This window comes from Nipponia nippon, unplaced genomic scaffold (genome assembly GCF_047370975.1).
Source record: "Nipponia nippon isolate SJK-2023a ecotype South Korea unplaced genomic scaffold, ASM4737097v1 scaffold_15, whole genome shotgun sequence".
NCBI lineage: Eukaryota > Metazoa > Chordata > Aves > Pelecaniformes > Threskiornithidae > Nipponia > Nipponia nippon.
In genome coordinates, this window is record NW_028262331.1 from 3483103 (window position 1) to 3505754 (window position 22652).

At 54.5% G+C, this 22652-nt stretch overlaps 1 protein-coding gene across 4 annotated transcripts in view; it reads right to left on the bottom strand.

Annotated features, from left to right (window-relative positions):
* The window catches only part of GTF2IRD1 (GTF2I repeat domain containing 1), a 67861-nt gene that overhangs the window by 41497 nt on the left and 3712 nt on the right, over positions 1 to 22652 (bottom strand). For all 4 annotated transcript variants that reach the window (XM_087751589.1, XM_087751587.1, XM_087751588.1 and 1 more), the window contains exons 2-3: positions 3306 to 3434; positions 1133 to 1274 (exon numbers count right to left, since the gene is read on the bottom strand). In XM_087751589.1, the coding sequence (XP_087607715.1) occupies positions 1133 to 1274; positions 3306 to 3428 (265 nt within the window). In that variant the 5' untranslated portion in view covers positions 3429 to 3434. The remainder of the gene's footprint in view (positions 1 to 1132; positions 1275 to 3305; positions 3435 to 22652) is intronic.

The window sequence follows — 22652 nt, forward strand, 5'->3', positions numbered from 1 at the left end:
AACAGCAGCTCTCCAGGGCGGCGTGGCGGAGGTGGCAGGCAGCTGCCCACGGCAGGCAGGACGGAGGGGCAGAGCGGAGCCTCGGCAGGGAGCCACTCCTGCAAAGCCATGCCAGCTCACCCCGCACACGTGCAGCGAATAACCCGAGCAGACAACGACCCTGGCAGCTTTACAGCATTAATGTTTTCACTAGAGCAAGCCTTTCCTGAGCAATCTCTCCAATGGATTAAGCACCAATATGGTTTCTATCAACAGCATGTGTGTGCACACACAGCTGGGTCATTTCTCTCCACTGACATCCCACCATGGGCAGCGTGTGCGAGCGGCTCCGGCTCTGGGGTCCCCCCGGCTCTGGGGTCCCCAGCACCACCAAAGCCAGATCCCGTCCTGGCTCCTGCAGAGCAGGGAGAGCAGTGGTTGGCATGCTGGGGGTGATGCCATCCAAGAAATGCAGGTCCCACGTGCAGCATGGCTCCCACTTTTCTCTCAGATCCCAGGCTGTTTTTGGAGAGCTGGCAGAGGCACAGAGCCGGCACAGAGGGCTGGGTGCCGGCCTCACCACACGCAGGGCTGCTGCCGGTCACACACATCCCTGCGATACCTGGTGACCCCAATCTGAGACCTGGGGGACCACGGCTCTTGCTCAAGTCATCCTTTCACCACTGTCAGCCCCTCAAAAAAATAAGCAGCTCTGCAACCAACACACCTAGCTCCCAAATCCATCCCTGTCTTTCCAAAACCAGGAAAAAAGCCTTGGCCCAAGAAAGCCTCTCTGCTCCTGGGGGATCACTGGGACAAACTATTTCTGCTAAGTCCTCCAGCGCACCGGCAGTGTTGCTGTAGGCTGACAGCACTGGGGGAGCAGAGCAGCCATCCAGCCCCGTGCCACCCCAGGGATGCTTTCAGAGAGGAGAGCTGGGGTGTGTGGTGCCCTCTCTGGGAGGGGAGAGGGTCCAGCCACGGTTCCCACCCGCTTTCTCCATCACTTTAAACACCGCTCAGCCCCATGGACAGACAGCACCGTGGTGTCCCCCCAAACCACAACCCTTCTGTGCGCAGCGGGGGTCCTGCCTGGCACAACTGGAGCACCAGCCTCGGCACGGGAAAAGACCACGCCGGTGGGGATACTCACTGCAAAACTTCTGGAAGTCGGCTTGCAGCTCCTTGCGGGCGCTGAGGAAGACCCGTCCCTTCTCGGTACCCACCACGAAGGCACTCTCCTCGTGGACGGCGATGCAGGCCACCTCTGCGTTCAGCTTGGAAAGCGCCGAGCACTGCAGGGAGGCACCCGGTCAGAGCGGCTGCGGGAGCATCCCCGCTTGGCACCCCCTGCCATTTTCCAGTGGGCTTTTTTTTCTTCCCATCAAAAGATCCCCCCATCAAAAGCCATGTTCTGGATTGAGGCAGAATTTCACGGGTTTTTTAACATCCCCTAAACACTTCAGCAACTTTACAGCTCCAGAAAGGTATCCGGCTGAGCTACGCTTTGCTGGAAAACAAGAACTATTTACCCATCATTTCACTTCACTTTTTCCTATCCTAAAAGTAAACATTTTATAGTATTTCTTTAAAAGAAAACATTCCTGTAAAAAAAACCAAAACAACAAACCAACAACAATTTGTATTTTTCCACCAGCTCTAATGAAATAAGGAGCACGGGAATCTTATTTCAGCTGCAGAACACTAATATGGTCAAAGTCTGGATTAGTCGAACGATTCTTCTTGTACACTTAGGCAAAACATTAAAGAGATGGAAAAGGCTTCCTCCATTAATCCGTTTTATGTAACGTGCGCTTCCTGCTCTACATAATACACACATATATGCATTTTTATTATTTTTTGTATTATAATAGTTACGCAGTGCCGGCAGCCTGAGTCATATTCCCATGGCTACAGCACCGACGCTATGAAGACGCTATTCCCAGGTCATGATTTACATGGGTAAAAGAGGGGAGATTTTCCCATCGTCAGCCCCGGTTAGACACGTCGCCCGCCCCCGGCACCGCGGAGGGGCCACAGGATGCTGGCAGCCGGGGAGGGAGCAGGAAAGTAGCTGCCCAGGGACCAAACCCCCCGGAGCTACCTTCAGCTCCCCGCATGCATTTACAGTCAGTTTGATTTGTGTGGGCTTAAACCAGTCTCTATATTGGGTCATTTTACCTCCTGCTCATCTTCTTCGAGAAGAGGGTATTAAATCACATCCTCAAAACCAGATATTTTTAAGAAACCTCCTTTCAAGAACACAGGAGCAAATGAAAGTACTTTGCTCAAACAGCCCAACACTCAAATATAAAATCTAGGGGACGTGAGATTTGGAGGCAGACCAAATCCAAACCCTAAGCCCGCTTGGCGATGCGCATGTGGCCGCACGGTTTATTTATCACGCACGCAGGCAGCCAGGCTTCAGCGGGTGCAGAGCCCGGCCACGGTGAAGCGCTGGGATAAAGGCTGAATTTCAGGAGCAGCGTGGCCTCTTGGTCCTGGTGTCAGCACGTAACGAGGACTGCAGAATAATGTATATTCATTAAGAAGCCAAACTATGATAACACGATTTGCTGTACAGGATGGCACGTATATAAATCATCAAAGCTGCCTGGGGTGTGTCAGCTCTGGGGAACCTGCTCCTTAGTGGGGCGGTGATGGTCAAAAAGAAGGCAATCAGAATTAGTGAAAAAAAAAAACCACCCTACCTGCATAGACAAGAAGACGCATCCAAGATAAATACATTAAATATGACTTGGCTTTAAAAAGGGAGGGCTATTTAGCACGTCGCATTGCATTAGACATTTGTTACTACACACCCGCTTTCGCTTCTTGATCACATTCACAGTTAAAAATAAGATTAGCTCTGGTCCACGAGACTTAATCCAGACAGTTATCTTGTTTATGTAAGCATGGCTGACTGAGGCAAGGTTTCCATCGGGAATTCTACATCAAAAAATATGAAAGTTATTTTCTTTGTTCTCGGAGATAAAAGCCATTGTTCTCCTGTTGTGTAAAAGCTCACGGTAACATTGGTAAAACATCAAGAAAAAAAAACACCTCAACCACCCTACATTCAGTTGATACCAACATAAATATTAATGGAAAAACAATACACATCTGAGATTAACTTGGGCTGACTTTATGATCCTTACGGCTGTCAGGGCAGGAGAGGATTTTTATTTCCCAGCACCAGCAGCTCCCTGGGCTTTCCGGCAGCGGGACGAGCTCGACAGCCCTCCTGCTTCAGCCATGCTCCCAGCCAGCCCCGTTAAAGGGAGGCGAAACGATGGAGGGGGACAGGGACGCCACCAGCTTCTTACCATGGAGTCTAAGGCAGACACTAAGCTGGTGATGATTTCGTCTTTCTGGGGAAAAACCATATTCCACTGGTCAGCTCTGGAGGTGCCGAGAGTCACGTCTAAAGGCTTCCCTGCCAGGGCCATATTCACCTGAAAACAGAAAAAAAAAAATGGTATATGCATTGCTGTTGCTAATGGAGAGCTGGCACTGAGCATCGCCAGCGCAGCCCAACACCAGTGTGTGCCATGGGCTACGGCGCAACACCGGCATGGGTACACAGGGGAAACTGAGGCACAGAGAGAGGCCGGGGCCAGCCTGCACCGCATGTTCCTCACGCCTCCTCTGCTAAAGGCAGATAATTATGGACGCTGTCGAGTCATAACCAAACCCCGGGGCCAATGCTGCGTGTCCCAGCAGTGGCCAGGTCACCTCCGCCCTCGGGACTCACCCTCGGGGAGATGCCACCGCTGCGCAGGGTATGCCGGGGCGACCGTGGGGTGCGATACCCCGGGCGAGCAGGCTGCGGCCGTGCCGAGCCAGAGGAAGCAGCGCTGAAGCGCATGCGGAGTGCTCCCGTGCCTGAGCTCTGTGGGCAGCAGCAGTGAGCAGGGGGTGACACGTGTGTCCCTGAGAGGACACCGTGCTGGCCATCCCCGTGCCTCCCTCCCTATACCCTGGGCAAGAGGAGAGCCCAGCACCCAAAGGTGTCCCTGAAACAGGCCAAAGCCACGAGGTGCTCTGCCTTCGTCCTGAGGAAGAGAGACAGCTCACAGCGAGGGGCTTCGTCATCAAGTCATCCCACCCCGTAGCTCCTGGGAGACCGTGCCAGCGGGATCAGGACCGGGTGGCATGCCAGGACCCCATCGCCAAGAAGGGGCTCAGCCCCGGGAGCTCCACCCCACACTGCAAAATGGGGAAAAAAGGGGGAAAAATGTGGGGGCTTGGCCACATGTGCAGCGACTGCACCAGGTCTCTGCACCCCGAAGCACACGTCTCACCATGACCCATGGTGATGCCGATACTGCAGGGGAAACTGAGGCAGGGGCTCGCCCTGTAGAAACTGCCCCACTCCCACGCCAGGTCACCCACACCCAGAACAACATCACCCCCCAGCACCCAGCGTGGTCCCTCCCAGCTATCGCCCCTCCATCCGCAGAGCAGCATCACACCACCCGGCTTTAATCCTGTGAATAAAGGGTGGCAAATTATCTGGCAACGCTTGGGAGCCACTCGAACCGGATCGTAAATCATGTGCTCGAAGCCGCAAGTGGATAAAAGAGGCCAGAGAATTTCTAACAAGGCGAGACGGGCAGGAGCCGGGGAATATGAATGAAGCTGCCTGCGCGTAACTCGATTTGCGGCTCAGCTGATAACCACGGCCGCTCGGCCCTGCTGAAAATAAGGGTTAAAACTCAACAGCAAAAATCCAGTCACCTTCCTGCCCCGGTTCGCACCTATGTCCAAGCAGAAGGAATCTGCACACAAAGCAGGGCCGTGCTGCCCTGTGCAACTGGGGGAACGGTGGATTTTGGCCCAAAATAACAATTCCCCCTATGCCAGCATCTCTGCAGGTGCCTGAGCGCGCACAGGGCAGGGGGCTGACGAACGTGCCCTTGGCCCTGCAAAACCTCGCTGTTATGTGGCCATGCAACAAGTGCACGAGGGTGGAGACAATTCCCCATTAAACAATAATGACTGAATTTCAGAAATTGCTCTTGATGAGACCTCCACGCTGGCTTCCCCTGCATCACCAGCCAGCGAGAGCAGGCAAGCAGCGCTGAAGCCTCACCGGCGCTTTTGGACGGCAGAGCCATAGCTGCAGCCGTGCCAGCACTTCTGCTGTGCCACGCTGACAGGCACCCAGCAAAATCCTCTTCCACCCAGCTGACACTTCATAACGAAGATGATGGACAACTCTTCTCCCCCAGGATGATCTTGGGGGCAAAAAAATCCCAAGCTACGTGTCAGCTTGGAAAATAAAGCACGAAACTGAACACTCATGGTCCTGCAGCCTGGGTGCTACCGGCCACCGGCACAGTCCCCCAGACGTCCCCACACTGGGGACAGGGCTCTGCCTGGCACCTCCAGCTTTACCATCACAAAGGGTCACAGCAACACCGGGAAATGGTCCATCTTGCTCCAGCCCTGCAGTTTGTGCACGGATGGATGGACAGACAGATGGACAGACAAGGGACCATTTCATGTACATGCGCCCAAGCAGCTCCCTGCGCATAGCCCTGCGGGTGCAGGGAACTCATGATTTCTGCTTTGAATCAATGCTGTGTTAATAAGAGGTGCCTTGTTGCAGCTGGCAGGGAGCAGCGAGGTGACGGCGCTGTCGATGCCGGCCCTGAGCCGCTCTCCCAGCCTGCAGGACACCGGGCAGCCACGACGCTGGGCTGGGGACTGCCATCGCCTGAGGGCTGCCATTGGGAAAGGACTCGGTCCAGGGAGCATCACTCCCTTCTTAACCCCCCCACAAGCACTCGGTTGGATAACAGCCTTATTTTGATGCCCATACGTATTTCTGAGTGCCCTAATTATTTTTAAATATGACATGGATGTTCTTGTTGCCTTCTGGCAGCGTTTTGGAGAGCCGGTTCCCTGCCTCAGTGGGGCTGGTCACGGCCCCTCGGAGAGCTCAAGCTGTACCAACCTGCTCAGCCACGGCCTCCCACGGGCAGCAGCGCTTGCGGGGAAGAGCTGCTCCTCCCTCGGCTGCAGAAAGCAAAGCCACGAGCGGGATCTGGCCCCAGAGGGGGAACTGAAGGGAAACCCTGGGATAACATCAGTGGGAAGTGGGACAAGGTCCCTGCACCCTCTCCCTACCTGCTCCCTGCTCTGCAGGAGACTGGGACAAAAATAATCTGTTTCACCTGGCTGATCAGGTGAAACATAATATTCATTATTCCTGAATAAGGAAAATGGAGAATCCCTCAACAAGGAAAAAAAATCATAACAAAAATATGACCCAAGTAATACAACAGCACTTTAAGGGATGGGGGACAATATTCCTGTAAAGCTTTTAATCATGTATGGTCAGGAAGAGCAGTGACAGCGGATTTAGAAAAGGGGAGAAATAAAGGGAGGAAAAAAACTTCACGGCAAGCACTAGGCTTATTCAAATCAAATTAAGATGTACTGCTTGAAGTTGTTTGTCTAATCAAAGGGAAAGTAATCTTTAAGAAAACTGGGGTAAACCATTCAGCAGTTAGGGCCGGTGGCAGGGAGCAAGGTGGGTAGGATGGGTGCAGAGCATCCTACCCCCCTTCCCTGGGCACCACACACCCATCCTGCTGAAATCTCACCCTGGGGCACCCACCAAGGGGTTGATTTCCCCCTCCCAGCTCACAGCAGGGTCAGGTCTAGCCCCAGCCCCAGCCCCCCTCCGTGCCCTGAGTCCCGTCCTCGGGGGTGCAGGGTGACTCCGGGACCATCACGCCACTGTCACGGGACCAAAGCAAACATTTGCAGATTGGTTTTCTTTTTTAAATGTTAAAAAAACCTAAATTTTATTTTCATTTTATTATTATTTAATTATTTCTCCCCCCCCCCAAAATGAGTCTTGCGGGGATGGGGGTGCCATGCCACAGCCAACACGGGACACGGGCAGGCAGCCTGCACGGGCCATCGCTTGCTCCGCTCTTACAACACCTCCTTCCTCACCTCCCTTTACAGTCCTGGGAAAGATCATAAATTTGGTCCCGGGGGAGTTTTGCTCGTGAATCACCCGGACTGCAGCAAAGGAAAAAGCAGGCGCGTGGGGAGGCTCCCGAACCCCTGCAGAAACGGCAGCGGTCCCCCCAAACCCTGCGCCCGCAGCAGGAGCATCCCATCTCCATCCCCCCGACCGCTGCCGTAGGGCAGCATCTCTCCCCAGAATAAACATCCTCCTGTCTTGCGTGCTGCATCACCATTTCCAAAGCGTCCAGAGCAAACAAAACAGTAAAAAAAACCCAAAAAAACACAACCAAGCCAACGACAACCCTCCCCCAAAGGAAATTTCCAAGCAGAAAACTGTGCTATTATATCCCTCAAATTATAAACAGGTTCCATTAGGAGAAACCGAGGGGAGTTTATGCGAGCCAGTGGCTCGCATGGCACGGGCCTGGCATCGCCTGTCGGGCTGGGGCTCGCTTCATGGCAAAGTCAGGTGCTGTAAGCTCCTGGTGTTGACTTTTGTTCCCCTTCTTCTTGCTCATCTTTTCAAGCCTTACAGCAATTTCCAGCTCCGTGCCACAATCAGAAGCAACACTATCTTATTTATTAAGCTGAGCTGGTGTTTCCACACTGACATGGCAGTTTGAAGAAGGAGCTACACTGCCATCCTCCCCACTGCTTTCACCTTGCTGTATGAAAGCCTTATTTAGCATAACCCCCAAAATCCAGTTTTGCAAAGGGAGCCATGCTCCCACCCGGCACTCACAAAACTGGGCTGAACTTGTTGCTGGCTCTCCCCATGTCCGCCGCTCTTTGGGCCACCCTTGCCATCAGAAAAAAAGGCAATAACCCCTTTTTTGGGAAGTACCCAAGGGCAAAGCCAGTGTGGAAGACGCCATGAGATGGGAACAGCCAAATGCCCAAAAGGGACTGAGGACATCCTGCATCTGCTGTTTCTTATGTTGCTTTCTACCAATACTGGTTTTAAACTGAATTGAGTGATTTATTTTTTTTTTTCCTGCAGCTCTACTGTATGTTAAAAAATGTAACCTGGTGGTTTTCATCACATGAAGCACCTCCTGTAATGAGGACACCAGACCATTCAAAACCATTGCAGGGCAAAGTATCCGCCGGCCGGTGCCCCCACGCAAACCCACCAGTGCTGGGTGGGTGCAATGTCTTCCAGCTCAGGCCTTAAGCCACCAACTGCATCCAAGGGCAACAAGGTGGAGGACACCGGCTCAGCCGCGGCACCAAGGAAATGCCACCGGCACGGAGTGTGCCAGGGTCCGACAGCAGCAAGGGAGAAGTGAAAAGCAGGGGAGCAGCACGGAGAGCCCCAAAGAGACGCTACCACTGCTGCCTTCTTGCCCTACAGATATTGCAGCATCACCACAGAAATCCCCCCGCGCGCCCAGCCGGGATGTTTATAAAGCCTCCGACCGTGTGGGCTGGTTCCCGGTTCAGGGAGCCAAACAGGAATTTAAATTAATGAGAGCTTTGACTGTTCAGCATGTTGGGGGGAAAAAAGGGGAGAAAAAAAAAAAAAAAAAGACCATTGCACAAGTCCTGCGTGCAATTCCACACAAGAGTGGCTGGAAATTATCTGCTTATTCATTTTTCCAGGAAAATTCTGCCTGTTGCTTCAGCAGTGCTGGTGAGACCGTGGGAAGCCCGAGTGAGCCAGCCTCAATTCCAGCAAAATAGTCAAAACCCCCTCCCGAAAAAAAATATATACGGAATATAGATTATATATATATATACACATTATATTATATATATATATATATATATATATATTAGAGGTAGGTCTTGAGATGGATTACGGGCCATTTACCCTCCCGGGGAGAGGAGGGACAGCCTGGGGGTACATTAGAGCAGGGGAAAGCACTGCTGGGGGTGGGGGACCTTTGAAGGTGGTATTTGGGCTTCTTGGCCACCTGAAACCTTTGATGAGCCACGGGACGTTGGGTGCCACATTCAGCCGCCTCCATCCCCCTGGGACCAAGGGAGCAGGACTGGCACCCCCAGCCCACCTGGTGGGAGGTCGTCCCCAGCATGTGAATGTAACGATGATCGCACGTAACGACGAGACGACAGTGATTTTATTTGTAATTGCCTTTTACTCCGGGAGGGCATATTTAAAGGGGATTTTTAAAAATTACACCGGCCCTGGAGGACATGTAAGCAATTAGCCCTGGCTATCATTAAACACGCTGTAAAAATCCATCAGGAGCCATCCTGATAGGAGCCAGAGGGACAAATAAGGTCCTTTGCTAGCGCCAGGACAGCATCCCCCCTCCAAGCAAAGGGACCGTCCCCTCTGGCCCTGCTGGGGACATCGTTTTGGGGCAGGACCCTCGCTAAGAGTTATCTCACTGATGAGGAAGGGGCACCGACTCAGAAGGTATTCTCGGCCCCGCTCCATCTCAGGGACTTTTGAGGTCCCTTTTTCGGCAGGCGCCTGTTAGCAGCGAGGTGCCCAGCGAGCTGGAGTCGTTTGAGTAAAAAGCCCTGGAAACCACATAAACCGCAGCGAGGCGAAAGCCAGGGGTAGGGACCAGGCTTGAATTTCAATTTGTGTTTTTTTTTCTAATCACTTAAGAAACACCAGTATCAGCGGAGCCGGCGGACGCGACTGAAGCCATCTTGGGCACGGCCCCACGCTTGCCAAATAACTGGCCTTGGGGTTTTTGCCACAGCAGTGGAGATTTCTGCTCCACGCGGGCGACTTGCTCGCAGCCCGATGGCTTTAACCCACCTGTGCTGCCTGGCTAAACCCTAATCCCTTATGCCTAATTCAGCGCCGGCCTCTGGCCCCCGCGACCGCATCCACTCCATCCCGAGCCGGCACAGGGCAAAGCCACACAACTCATGCTGGGGCCATTTATTGCTTCACTAATGATGATTCATTAGCTGGCGATCGGTGAGCTGCACGGCCGGCACCGATGCCAGAGGTACAGCAGATAACCGTGGCCCATGACATTTGCAAAATGCCCAGAAATACCCTCAAATGTCTAAACACCCTCAAACCGCCCAAAATTCCTAACCTCTGCCCCATGTACGGGTACCCCTGCAGTGCAGGCCTCCTGGGGCAGGCTCTGGGGTTTGGGGTACCCCAGGTGCCGCCCTGCCGATGCACCCGCTGTGAAAAAGCACCCACCGAGGCCACATCTGCATCCCCCAAAGGTGGGTGCTGGTGCACCCCCAGTCCCATGTCCTGGTCTGACTGCTGCCCCATAACCGCTGCCACATCTCTCCCAGCATCCACAAATGCCCTTTTTTTTTTACTACTTTTCAAGCTGATACCTTTTTGCAAAACCTCAAAGCAGCGGAGCTGGGGGCAAACAGCCTCCAGCACAGTTCAGGGTACCCGACCGCTTGTGCCTGCATCCCCGCCATGCCGGCAGCCCTCACCCCACCGGGTTTGCTGGCTCCCCCAAACTCTGTATTTTCCCCCCTCCTTCCAGCCAGGTAGTACCAGGCAGAACAAGCTCCGGACACCTCCTCCCCTGTTTTATTTTACCAACAAAACCCAGGTCACCTGCTGGAAAAGCTCCTCATATACACACCAGCACCACAACAACATCCACCGGCATCACCGCCTCAGCTCGGCTTTCCTGGATAATCCGGCGCCTGCCGCGGTTTAGTCCTGCTTATAAAAGAAGCAAAGAGCAAACCGGGGGCTCCCATGGGGGGACGTATCTGCAACAGAAATTTAGCTTCCCCTCCCCAACCAGGGCATTGCATTCTGCTGCCGCCTTGATTTTCTTAAGCCTGGCCTAGGCGTACACACAAATATTATATAGTAAAATGATAGTAAGCTTCTGCCTAATGCAAAGAGAGATGGATCAGGATCAAGTGCCCTTCAGAAGCTGCGTCTCATCTCCCCCAGGATAAACACTTTCATGTCACGGCAGCTGCTGGGGGGGATCACTCTTGCCCGTGGAGCTCAAGCAGTGCGGCTTTCAGCTCTAGACAAGTTTCCACGCTGCAATCTCACGGCAGGCAGGCATAGAAGCTCTCGCTTCAAGCAACTGCCTCTTCATTTATTAAAGAAAAGAGAAAAAAAGGGAAAAAAATAAAAAATAAGCATTAATCAGAGCGTTCCCACCATTGCAGGGGAGGGATGCTGTGAGCGTTGTGCATGGAAAGCGGCCGCAGCTGAGCCGGATCCTGGCCCGGCGGCCCCACGTGGGTGGCTGGGGGTGGCGAAGCTGGAGACGAGCTTCATGGTGCCTGATGGGTGAGCAAAGGCACCCAGCCATGGGGAACTGGGTGCTCGCATGGCTCCCAGGGTTGAGCTTCCCTCCCCGGGGAGATGGCCAGCCCCAAAACCCAGCCGACAGTGGGAGCTCAGCACTGCTTCGTGTACAGCCCGGAGAAAACCCGGTGTTTGCAGTTCCTAGAAGGAGAGGCGGGCGGCGAGGGCACGGATGCGGCGTCCCACACACCAGGGCTCGGGTTGCACTTCCCAGAAGCGTGAGACCAGGGGAAGCCAAAATTAGCAGGTGACTAATTCTGCCCCTCAGTACATCCCCTGCCCCTGCATCGCGGTGACTGCTCGTTATCGCAAGAAGATGCTGGCAATCCCTTGCCTAGAGAAAAAATGAGATGAAACGAGCCCAGAAACCACAGGATGACCTGCAGGGAAGGTCTTGCGGTTGCACCGACCTCGGTCCCCATCCCTGTATCCCCTCGCACCCCTCTATCCATACCCGGGTCCAACTCTGCACACCCAAGCGGGCGCTGGGGCGGGGGGAAGGAAGGCAGATACAGTTTCCAGCCTCTGGTTCGGCGGCGCGTAAACTAATGCTGGGGTTATTTAAAGCCCGAGTTTTAGCAGCGTTCAGCTACTGGTTGCGTGATCAGGATAAAAAATCGCAATCCTAATTCCTGGCCCCCCGGTGCCTATGGCAACTGGTATCCGTCTCCTTGGAAACTAATCTCGTGGTATTTGAACAATGTACCAAGGGCCTTTAATCTCCCAAACACTGTAAATCTTTATTCTAGCCTGCTCTCCTACTACCCCAAGAGCTAACATAAAAAGCCTGTTGTTTTCCGTGCAGTCACCAAGAGCCTAACTTGAATTTTTTTATTACACAGGCACATGCTTTTCTGCTCCCCCCCCCTTTTTTCCCCTTCTAAATTAAAGAAAAATCCCATGTGCACTGTGCCCGCAGGTGCTGCAGCACCAGCCCCACATCCCGGTACGAAGGTTTGCTTTCTCCGAATGGTGCCCGATGCCCCGTCCCGGCTGTCACCCCCGTTTGCATGCCCACCTTGCGTCCATCTAACTGGGCGCTGCTCCAGATGATAACAACACCACCACCACTAATAATAATAAATTATCTACCAAAAAAATCCCCAAACTGCAAATATACAAAGACACAGCACCCAGGCTGGGGGCAACGAGTCTGCAAGGGCTCAGCAGAGGATGGTCCACCCCAGTCCTTGCCATGGGTGCTGGCAGGCACCTCATCTTGCTCCTCAACACTCAACCCCGATGCTTTTTTCTTTTGCAAAGCTGCTGTTGATGGCACTGATCCCCCCCCAGCTCCCAGGCAGGGCTGGGGTGGCCCCATCCCACCGACCCCAGCCCACGGCCACCACCGCTCATCGCCCGCTTTCTGCTCTACCCAGGTAATTACCTCTGCGTAAGGAGGTCTCCGATAGAGAGCCGCTGCCTAATCTCATTATGCTTTAATTTTATCTCGAATATTTCTCTCTGGTTGCTGTTGTCTCAATATTGAGTATTCCCCATGTTACAGGACAGGCTATTTGCTAATCCAAGCTATTTGCTTATTTATTTGCTACGCCACATAAATAAGCTCAATAAAAAAAAGAAAATTCCTTTCTAAAGGGATGAGAGGAGGCTGGGAGACGGGAGCATCCTGCACCCCGAGCTCTCCCCTCTACCTTATTTTATTTTATGGGATGAGTCAGAAAGGCGACAGCAGTTCCCAGGTTGCCCCAGCACTTGCCCTCCGCTCCGGCCCCGCGGCGGGGAGCACGTGTGCCGAGAGCCGGTGCTGGCTGCGCCTCGTTGCCTGCCGCCTCGACGCCAGGCGCTGCCCAGGACTGGCAACCGGCAACGGAAGAGCCTTCGGTGAAGCCAAGCCTGCACCCACCCTGGTGTGACCCTTCAAGGGAGCTGGGCAGCACGGCAGTGCCGCCAGGCTAGAGGGATGCTGCCGGCAGCTGCCCACCCCAGCTTGCCAGGATCCCCATTTTCTTCCCAGGCAGCATCTGGCCGTGGCACCAGCCCCAAAACCTGCTGTTTCTCATGCAAACTCCGCCATTACCATGGCGCTATCAGGGCTCGCCATCACCACCGGCTGCCAGACACAAACAGCCACAGGTGCCGCGCGGCCTCCACCCACCCCAAGCAGACATCACGCTCCTTGGTGAGCTGACAGGTCCGGCCGAGAACGGCTCTGGCTTCCCCGGGCCACGGCATCACGACTGGGGTCACAACGCCAGGTCCTGCTGTGATGCTCCTGCATCCCGGGAGCAGCAGCTCCGTGGCTTTGGGGGTCGCCGGGGGTCCCCAGCCCACGGTTGGGGTCCCCAGTGCCTGGTAGAGCCATGTACCTCCAGCCAAGGTGTCCCACCCGCAAAACCATCCCTACAGCTCTCATGCAGAGATTCGCTGATGTCTAATATAGCTTGGGTGCACATCACAAAATTTCCCCCCTTCTTACTCACAGGGACCCATTTTTTTTTAACACTGTGCCCTGAGCGCCGTGAGCCCTGCCGTGCTGGGTGGCAGCCAGCCAGCAGGCAAGGGACAGGCAGACAGACGAACGGAGACAAACCCACACCCAGAGACAGTGATTACACACCCATGAGTCCCAAAATGCTGATTCCCAAGCCATGCCTCCATTCCTCGGGGCTGGGGGAGCAGCCCACGTGCATCAGTGCCTTCACCCGGGAAGGGCAGCGCAGCAGCCTGGGGGTTCCCTGGTGGTGTCGGGGTCCCGCCTCACCCCCCCAGCGGGATCTGGGGTGCGGCAGGGTGGGGACGGTGGCAGGCACAGGGCGGAGGCGGCAGCAGCGGCTCTGATAGCCAGTGATTTGAGCCGTGACTCAAAGGCCACCCCGGCCGGCGTCAGGGCTGGCCCCGGGGAGCTCTGGGAGGGTTGCCCTGGGCTGGCCAGGACCTGGCCCTAAAATACAGCTGGGGCCTCTCCTGCATACTTCTGCTTGGCGTCACTTCAGGACAAGGTGACCTGGCTGCTGCCACCTCCTCCCTCCCGGGACATGCTCAGGCTCCAATGCGGTGTCCCGGGCCAGCAGTTCCCTTCCCCTGACACCTCAACTCCCCCTGAAGCACACAAGTCCCTTCTTTCCCAGGGGAACACTGGCCCTGGATAAGCCCCAGTCCCTGTAAGCTCGGGGGGACGCCGGCCCCCTCCCCAGCCTCGCCGGTGGGCTGGTTCAGCTCACCGATCCTGCAGCTGACCAGCCCGCCCTCTTGTCTTGCTCGCCCCACTTCAGGGCGGTTTAGCGAGGCAAATCGGCTGGCAGAGGTGTCCCCCAACACCAGCGAGAAGGGGCCCCCCAAGGACGCCGAGCCCCAGCCCCGAGCCCCTGCAGTGCCAGCACTGCCACGACCGCGACACAGCACACGGGCACGGGGGAGCCTGAGGTCTCGCAGAAACACATGTTCCCCCTGCTAAATTCCAGCTTAATTCTCATTTCCATTGTGTTATGAAACACATTATCTGTTGAAACTAAGTCAACAGTTGTTTGCATTTACGTGTAAACACAGCGAATATTAGGAACGGGGCCAGCATTATATTTGCATACGAAATGCTGCCTGCACTGCCCTCTCTCCCTGGCTCTTCTCCATCCCTGCAGTTAAAGATGCGGGGAGATGGTGAAACCCAAGACCAGAGCAGCCCAAGAAGTGAAAAAACCTTGTTTTTCCCCCTCTCTATTTTTATTTTTGTGCAGCAGGAGAAAAAACATCCCTTTAAACCCACATAACGCACCGACAGGCGCACCCCTTCATCTTGGGCCCAAACCGAAACGGCTTCTAAATTCCCAATGATACGCATATCTTATCAGGCCTGCTTTGCATAGCGCATAAATATGTATTTGCTTTTAATCCTGCAAAGCAAACCTGCCTCGTGGCACATTTCCCTTAATCGGCAGCTCCGGCGCCCAATGAAGCACCAAGAGAAGCGGCGTCCCAAATTTGGAGCCTGCTTTAGGTGCGAGAGTGGGGAAACAGGCACCTGACGTCCAGCACCTACTGCCTCTTGGGGTGCCCAGGGCGGGTTCGGGGGGTGCCGAGGTGGCTGTAAGGCACCCTGGTTCCTTGCCACTGGGGAAAGCAAGAGCCCGGCTCAGGTGCCCCATAAACAGCAGAAAATAAATACACGTGCATCATGGTTTGGGTGCTGGGAGGTGGCTCGATGCTGATTTAGCTCCGGGATGGTGATACTTCCAGGAACAGTGACACCAGGGGTGGGGACCAGCCCCTCAAAAAAAAAAAGAGATTTGGGGGGCTGTGCAAAGGGAGAGCACCTTGTCAGAGGGAAGGCAGAGGGCTTGCAGCTTATATTTTGGGCTCGCAGTTTATTTTTCGGGCTCACAGTTTATTTTTCGCACATGTGCTTGTCGGGTTGAAAAATGGAAACCCTCCAATGTCTTTATCCACAAGATGGGAAACAAGGGGCTGCACTACCGGGGACCGCCTCAGGCTCCCCATCACCCCAGTTCAGGATGCCGCTGAGCATGGACCCACACCTCAAACCCTGCCGAGACCCACACAACCTCATACACCACAAAACTTACAGAAAGCCATAAAAAAATGAGAATTTTCACATACCAAATCACCCCAACACCAAAAGTCCCTTAATTATCTCTTGCTTCAGCCAGAAGGATGGGAAGCAACGCGCTTGCCTGCATCTGTCCCCGCTCCGCCGCGATCAAAGCATTCAGATCGGGACCCACGGAGCCTGAGATTGTGAATTAATTTCTTAATCAGTTCCCCTTAAATGGGCGGCAAGTAATTAGGCAACAGGCACTCACCGCCCGACAGCACAGGTGCCAAGGCCGGGGGAGCCGGCAAGCTCTTGGCACAGCTCTTCGTGCCGCACACAGCCGCAGAGCAGGTAAACACAGAGCTACTTTATAATGGGCAGGTAAATATTTAAATAGGTGGGTTTATTTCGGCTGCTCTGCCGCCCGTGCCTTGTCCTCTGCGAAGTCCCTGACCTGGGCGAAGCCCAAAAACCCGATTAAAAGCAAAATGCTGGTTTTCCCCAAGATGGAAGGAAGCGCCTTAACCTCTCCCCAAGGCTGGTGATCTGGGACTGGGAGGTGAAACTGCCCCAGCCACCCTACAGGAGGCTTTCCCTGGGCACCGAGTGCGATCCCACATCTCTCCAACATCTTGAAGGAGCACCCCTCGCAGCCTGACACCGCAGCCCCTGGGATATCAGCACCTCCAAGGTGGTACCGCTTCATCTCCATGAACGCCTCCCCCAGCCCCCCTGCCCATCGCCTCGCTGCCGGGGACACGAAGCCCCCCGAAGAGGCAGCCTGGCTCTCCCCAGCATCCTTCTAGCTACTCAAAATACCAAGGGCAATAAAGAGACTCAAGCAGAAAGCAAAATCAATACCGAGAAGGAAGGTTCTGGGCTTAAACGCCTTTTGTAGCATCGCTGGTGAAAAGTGGGTTAGTGAAGGAGGGGGGAGAAAAGGACAGAAAAACCCTCGGTGCACCCACAGCACGGGGGTTTAAGAGGGACAGCATTTGCTGTAAGGTTTGCCATAGGCATCACTGATGGTTTCTAGGCGGGGAGCACGCAGCAGGGGTGCAGACCCAGCCTGGCACCCCCCGAGCCTGAGCCGACCACAAGCGAAGAGTTATGGGGAAGAGGAGGAGGAAGAGCAAGGAGACCCTGGCACCATGTCCTGGCTCCCACCCAGGAGATGCCAGCATGCACCCCAGCTGCTGCCGTTTTGATTTTGGGGAGTGTGGAGCCATGGGGAGGGGGCACACGGGGACAGCCAGCCGTCTGTCAGCCAGCGCCGGGAGGAGAGCCACCCTCCCACTGCTCTCCTCGCCCGTGGCCCCGATGGGAGCCATCTCCCTTCCTGCTCTTCTGGTCCTGCACCTCCCACACCTCCAAAGGGCCGGCTCCGGCTGCCGGCCCGCATCGGCTTCCCTGCCCCGATGGGGACAGCAACAGGGGGAGCCGGGCACGTGCTGCAGCAAAACCCACCCGCCGGTCCGGGCGCAGGTGAGACCCCAGCGCCATGGGAAAGCCGGCATCCTGGAGCATCCTCAGCAGTGGCTACCCACAGCAGAGACAACCTCCGCATTATTTGTAATTATCGAGTTTAAAATAATAAAGGATGCCTACGTGCTCTGGTGCATCGATGGCAACCCAGCACAAGCCCAGCTGTTAAAAATAACCCTTTCCAGGAGCGCGGCTGCCAGCCACCCACAGGCACCCTTGGCCCTGCGGGATGGGCGCTCTCTGCTCCATCCATCGGCATCACCACACCAGGCTCACGGTGCTCTGGAAGGTCAGTAAATGTGGAAATATGCATCTTACAAAATAAATCAACGAGGAGCCAAAAAAGAAAAAAATATTCAACGATACCTACACTGCTAGGGGAGAAAAAAATAAATCAGGAACAGGAAGAAGAAAATTTATCAGCAATGAAGCCACAACCCAAGCAGCCTGCTTTCAGAGAGCATTTAAAGACGAGGGGATTTGTGTGCTACAAGGTGCAGAGGGGAGGCAAGCATCGCCCTCGCTGGCAGCTGAAGTAGAGAAAACTTTTGCATTGCTGCGGCGGCGCTGGAGCCGGCTTTTATCGTGGAAAGCCTCGCGCACAGGCAGCGATAGGGCTGGATTTCTGCAGGTGTAATTCCCACGGAGATAAAGACCTTGTTTTTCAACAAGCGGCAGCATCGTACATAAATTACAACAGCAAACACGGGGAAACAAAGAGGTTTTCAAGAGAGCACGTAATCCTTGGAGGGGCGGCTCGGGGAAAGCTGGCAGTGGGCTCCGGGAAGATGATGCGGGAGAGATGCGGGGCTAAGCTCATGCTCTTCCACCTCCCCATAAAGGAATAAACCTTTGGGCAGGTGGGGAAAAAAATTAACCCACCTGAACGATAAGTATTTTAGGGGGGCCCAGGATGGAGGTGAGGTTTTTCATGACAGATGCTGGGTGCCTGCAGCAGGATCCAGCAAGGAGCCGCGGGAAGGGCATGGGCGGATGCTGGATCCATCCCGGAGCCAGGTCTTTGCTCCGGGAGCTTGCATGGGGAAGGCTGGTGATGCACCGCACCAGATCAGTCATCTCATGAGACTCTCAGGTCATGCCTGCCTCTCCTGTGTCTTTTTTTCCCCCCCCCTCTCTTTTTAAATAAAATAAATAAATACAACCTGACACTAATTCTAATGGGTTTAATAAATGTTTAATGTCCTGTTAAAGGTCGCTCGCTGCCCACTCCTGCCACAGATCTGTATTAACAGCACACAGGCCACTTGATTTGAACCGCGCTGTTTCATCGGGGTTCGAACGCCCGGCACGCTCCTCTGCCCAGCCAGGCGTCCCCCAAAGAAGCTGTCGGGCAGTGGTGGCAGGGGGCCAGCGTGTGCCAGAAACCCACGGCGAACCCCAACGAACCCCCCAGTCTCGATGCAAGCCCCCGGCCGAGCTTCATCTGGGGGCATGGAGGGAGTTTGCATTTTTGAGGGCCAAACCACCAAGCTCTAACGTAGGGTAAAATGCTATAATTTCACTTTGGGGGTTTCTAGGCATTTGTCCCCAGAAAGAAGAGATTAAATTACAGCCTGGAGATGTCCCTAAAGGGTGTGGAGCAATTTATTTTCAGTGATCCTCCTCTAATGAAGCTAATTTATAACCTTGTCAGAAGGCGCACGCAGACTTGGGGCACCAGCGCAGCTCCCTTCCCCCCGCCTGCCTTTCCCAGGATGAAAACCTCCAACCCAAACCCCAACCAGGATGTTTATTTAAGGCCCAAAACCCCAAAGGCACTTTAAACAAGCAGAGTTCCTCACATATTTCGCCGACCGAGTGCAATCCTTCCTAATGACGATTGCAAATGGGCTTCCAGCACCCAGAGGGGTCCCTGCTGCCACCAGGACAGGGTTGTCCCGCTGCTCAGATGGGAGCAAGGATGATGCTGTGGGACCCACGGACCTGGTGGCATCTCAGGGTGTCCCTGCAGACCACAGCATCCCCACATATCAGGGTCTCCACAGCTTGGCAATGTGGTGACCCAGTTTTTGGGGGACTTGCTGATGACCCTACCACCATCCCAACAGCCCCACCGCGCTCCGATGGGAATTGGCCCTCACCAGCTGGAAAGGTTCAACAGCTCATCCTCTGGCTGGTGAAAAGGGAGGAAACCATAAGAAAAAGCCCTTTTTCCATCTGTACCAACCATTTCTGTTTCTCCTAGGATATGCAAGACCCACGGCGGACACCGGCAAGAAGGAGCAGGGGAGAAGCGGCGCAGCAGGCAGCTCCCACCGCTCTGCCAGCGCCGCGCAGCAGCACTTTAGCAGATGGTGGATCATAACATCGTTATATTTACCTAACGAGATTGCTTTATTGTAGCCCTCCAACAATAAAGCAAGAGCTTCTAAAGGCAGCGGCCAATTCCTGGGCTTTGACAACCCAGGTGCCAAAAATATATATATAATTTAAATCTATATATAAATCACAATTTCAGAGGTCACGTTAACACACCGATTTTTTTTTCCATACCAAAACACATGTGACTCATATGCAACAAAAAAGACGTACAATTGAATGCTTTAAATCCTTCAAAGTGCCAGGGAGAAGAGCTGCGGTAGCAATTCAGGCGATGCCACGGGCGCGCAGGGCTCAAACCCCAATGTACCCGGCCAGGACACGCGACGGCTGTGCCAGAGACAGCGTTTCTCCAGGCAAGGACTATCGCTCACTGTTTGCACAGCAAACGGGGTCCTAGCTTCCTAAATACTAATGCAATATAAATAATAAAGATAATTCCCACATATTTAATCATTACCAGAGATCTGGGTAGAAATGAAAATCAGGCCCCTACTAATTAGGGAGACATGGTCCTGCCTTTCCTGCAGGTTTTTCCATCCCTGTCTCCTGCCTTGCAATGAAACAAGCAGAAAACCGACCCAACGAGGAGGAGTGTGACTTTGATGGGAGCCTCAAAGAGGTCCCAAAGCCCGACTGCAGTGGGCACAGCCCTGTCCTACCGGTGCTGGGGTAATATCTGCCAAAATACCCATCCCGTGCCAGTCCAGTCCTGAATGCAAACCATCCTTTAGGGTCCCTTTTGGGAAGGTCTGAGCAGCAGCATCCATCCAGGAAAAACCCTACCACTGCAAGGGGGTCTCTGCCCTGCAGCGGGGTACGGACCAGCAGCCCAGCAGCTCATCTTAAGCCTCGTCCTAAACCTTTCGGCATCCCGGAGGCTCTCCCCGATGGCTGGCAGCAGGCGGGCAGGGGAGGGCAGCGCCTGCCTTACAGCAACTGCTGCCAGGCACCGTCATCAATGCGACGTGCCACACATGCTCCCCGACGCCAAGCCCTTATAAAGTCCCTGGGCTTAATTTCAGGTGTGAGGATTGCCACTAATGAGCAGCAGGGCTGGGCTCGCCTCTTTCATCTGTGCGTGTCGACATGGGGGGGCTCTGCCTGCTTCCAGGGAGCCACCTCCATCCCCGGCGCGATGGCCAGAGCCGTCCCCGCTGCCCGGGGCCAACCTTTTGGTGCCACCAGGCTGGAGCTCCAGCAGCAGATGAGCAACCCGGTGGCCAGTGTCCCAAGGCAAGGTCACCCCACGCAGGCACTAAGGAATGGGCAGTTTCCCAGGCAGGAGACACATCCACACAGATGCAGCCAGAGGCAAAGGCAAGACACGAGCTCTCCTTGCAGAGACGCACTCATCCCTGCACGCCACCCTTTAAAGATGGGTGAAGCACCTTCTCGCACAGCAACCGGATAAAACTAAGGAGGTCTTCTTCACCCACTGCAATGGTTTCATTTCTCCAGTGTTACCTTGCTCCGAAGGACTCTCTCTCCATGAGTTTTCCCTAAGCCAGGCTGACCGCCTCTGTGTTCTTCTAACCAGCAGTTACCAGAGGGAAGGCTCTGAGGTTTTTTTGCCCTTTTTTTTAGTGAGGGAGAAGGAAGCCATGGGCTCCTCCATGGCCTCACCACTGGCACAACCTGTGGCTGGGATCCCACGCGTCCATCCCCTGCCTCGGCCAGGGATGGGGCTCAGCTCCAACCTGGCTACCAAACATCTCTTCTCATGTAAAGGGATTTCTCAGCCCCCCTTCAAACTGCCCCATAAAGCTGCCGGTTATCAGGGCCCGGCCACCACACGTTTCTCTTGGAAGCGTACAAATCCCTCCAACCTCCGTCCAGCCATGACAGGGGGAGGTTTCTCCTCCAGGAACATCAAACCCCCCAGCTAAGCACAACACAACCCCTGGCAGCGACCAGCACCTGCACGCATCACCAAAAAGTGCAAGAAAGAGTAAAAAAAAAAAAAAAACAAAAAAACCCCAAAGAATTTACAAAACCTCCTGCCTACCAGTTCCCCCCGCCATCTCCAGAGTGATCTGTGCCCCAAAGCACCCTCTGAGCTCCCAGGTTTCCCAGGAGCGGATGAGCAGCAGGTCCGTGGTGCCCACCACAAGCGTTTGCACCCATCCACTTGCACCCACTGCTTGGACGGCCCAGGGGCGCAGCCAGACCCCGGCACACCCCACAGGGGATGTCACCTGCGGGCAGGGGACATTCAGATTTGTCCCCTTCAAACTGCTGGGGCAGAGGTGCCAGGCACGCAGGCGGGCGCTGGGCAACACCTTTCCAGGACCTCTCCTGGATCCGCACTGACGTCCCCACCACCATTCGCTCCTTTTGATGCTGCAGATTTAAAGAAAATTAAGACAGGCACCTCACCCCTCCCGTGAGGCGGAGATCAGCTCTGAGGGGGGAAGCCGTGGTAAAAGACATCATGCAGACACGCGGCAGCAGAGCGATGCTCCTCGCTGGTCCCCTGCTCATCCTGCTGAGGTTAATTCTCTTCTTAAACCAGCCAGACCAGCACGGAGCAGAGACAAGGCAACGTGAAGCCAGAAAACGCAAACAGAAGCTGTTTGTGTGCAGGAATGTAAATCCCACCTCGGTACAGCCTGCTCTCAAGGAGGGGATTTGTGTATCGAGTGCTTTTCTTCATAGCGTCCTACCTATGGGAAAGCCTTGCTGCCGCCGTAGGTTAAGTCCCTCGGAAACCACCGCCAAAGTGTTTGTAAAGCGGCATTTGGCAGCGGCTCCCGAACCCGGACGAGACACGGGGGTATTCCCACAGCAGCTGCTTTGGGGGATTTCCCCGGCAGCAGCCCCCCTTCCCAGCCCAGCGCTCCACCACCACGGGGGCACCACGCAGCCCAGCGGAGCTCCCACCCGGACTCACTTGACATTTTCCTCTTGGGCTTGAAGCAAATTCAACCAACAGGGCTGCACTAAGAAATGAAGCTTTGAACCAGTGAGCAAAAAAAAAAAAAAAACCCAAATTCCCAACCCATAAAGCCCACCTGGACCCCAGCCCCGATCCTTCCACAGCTTTGGACCAGACCAAGGGCTCCTGACCTCTTTTTAAAGATGATGCTTCAAAAGATTTAAATAAAA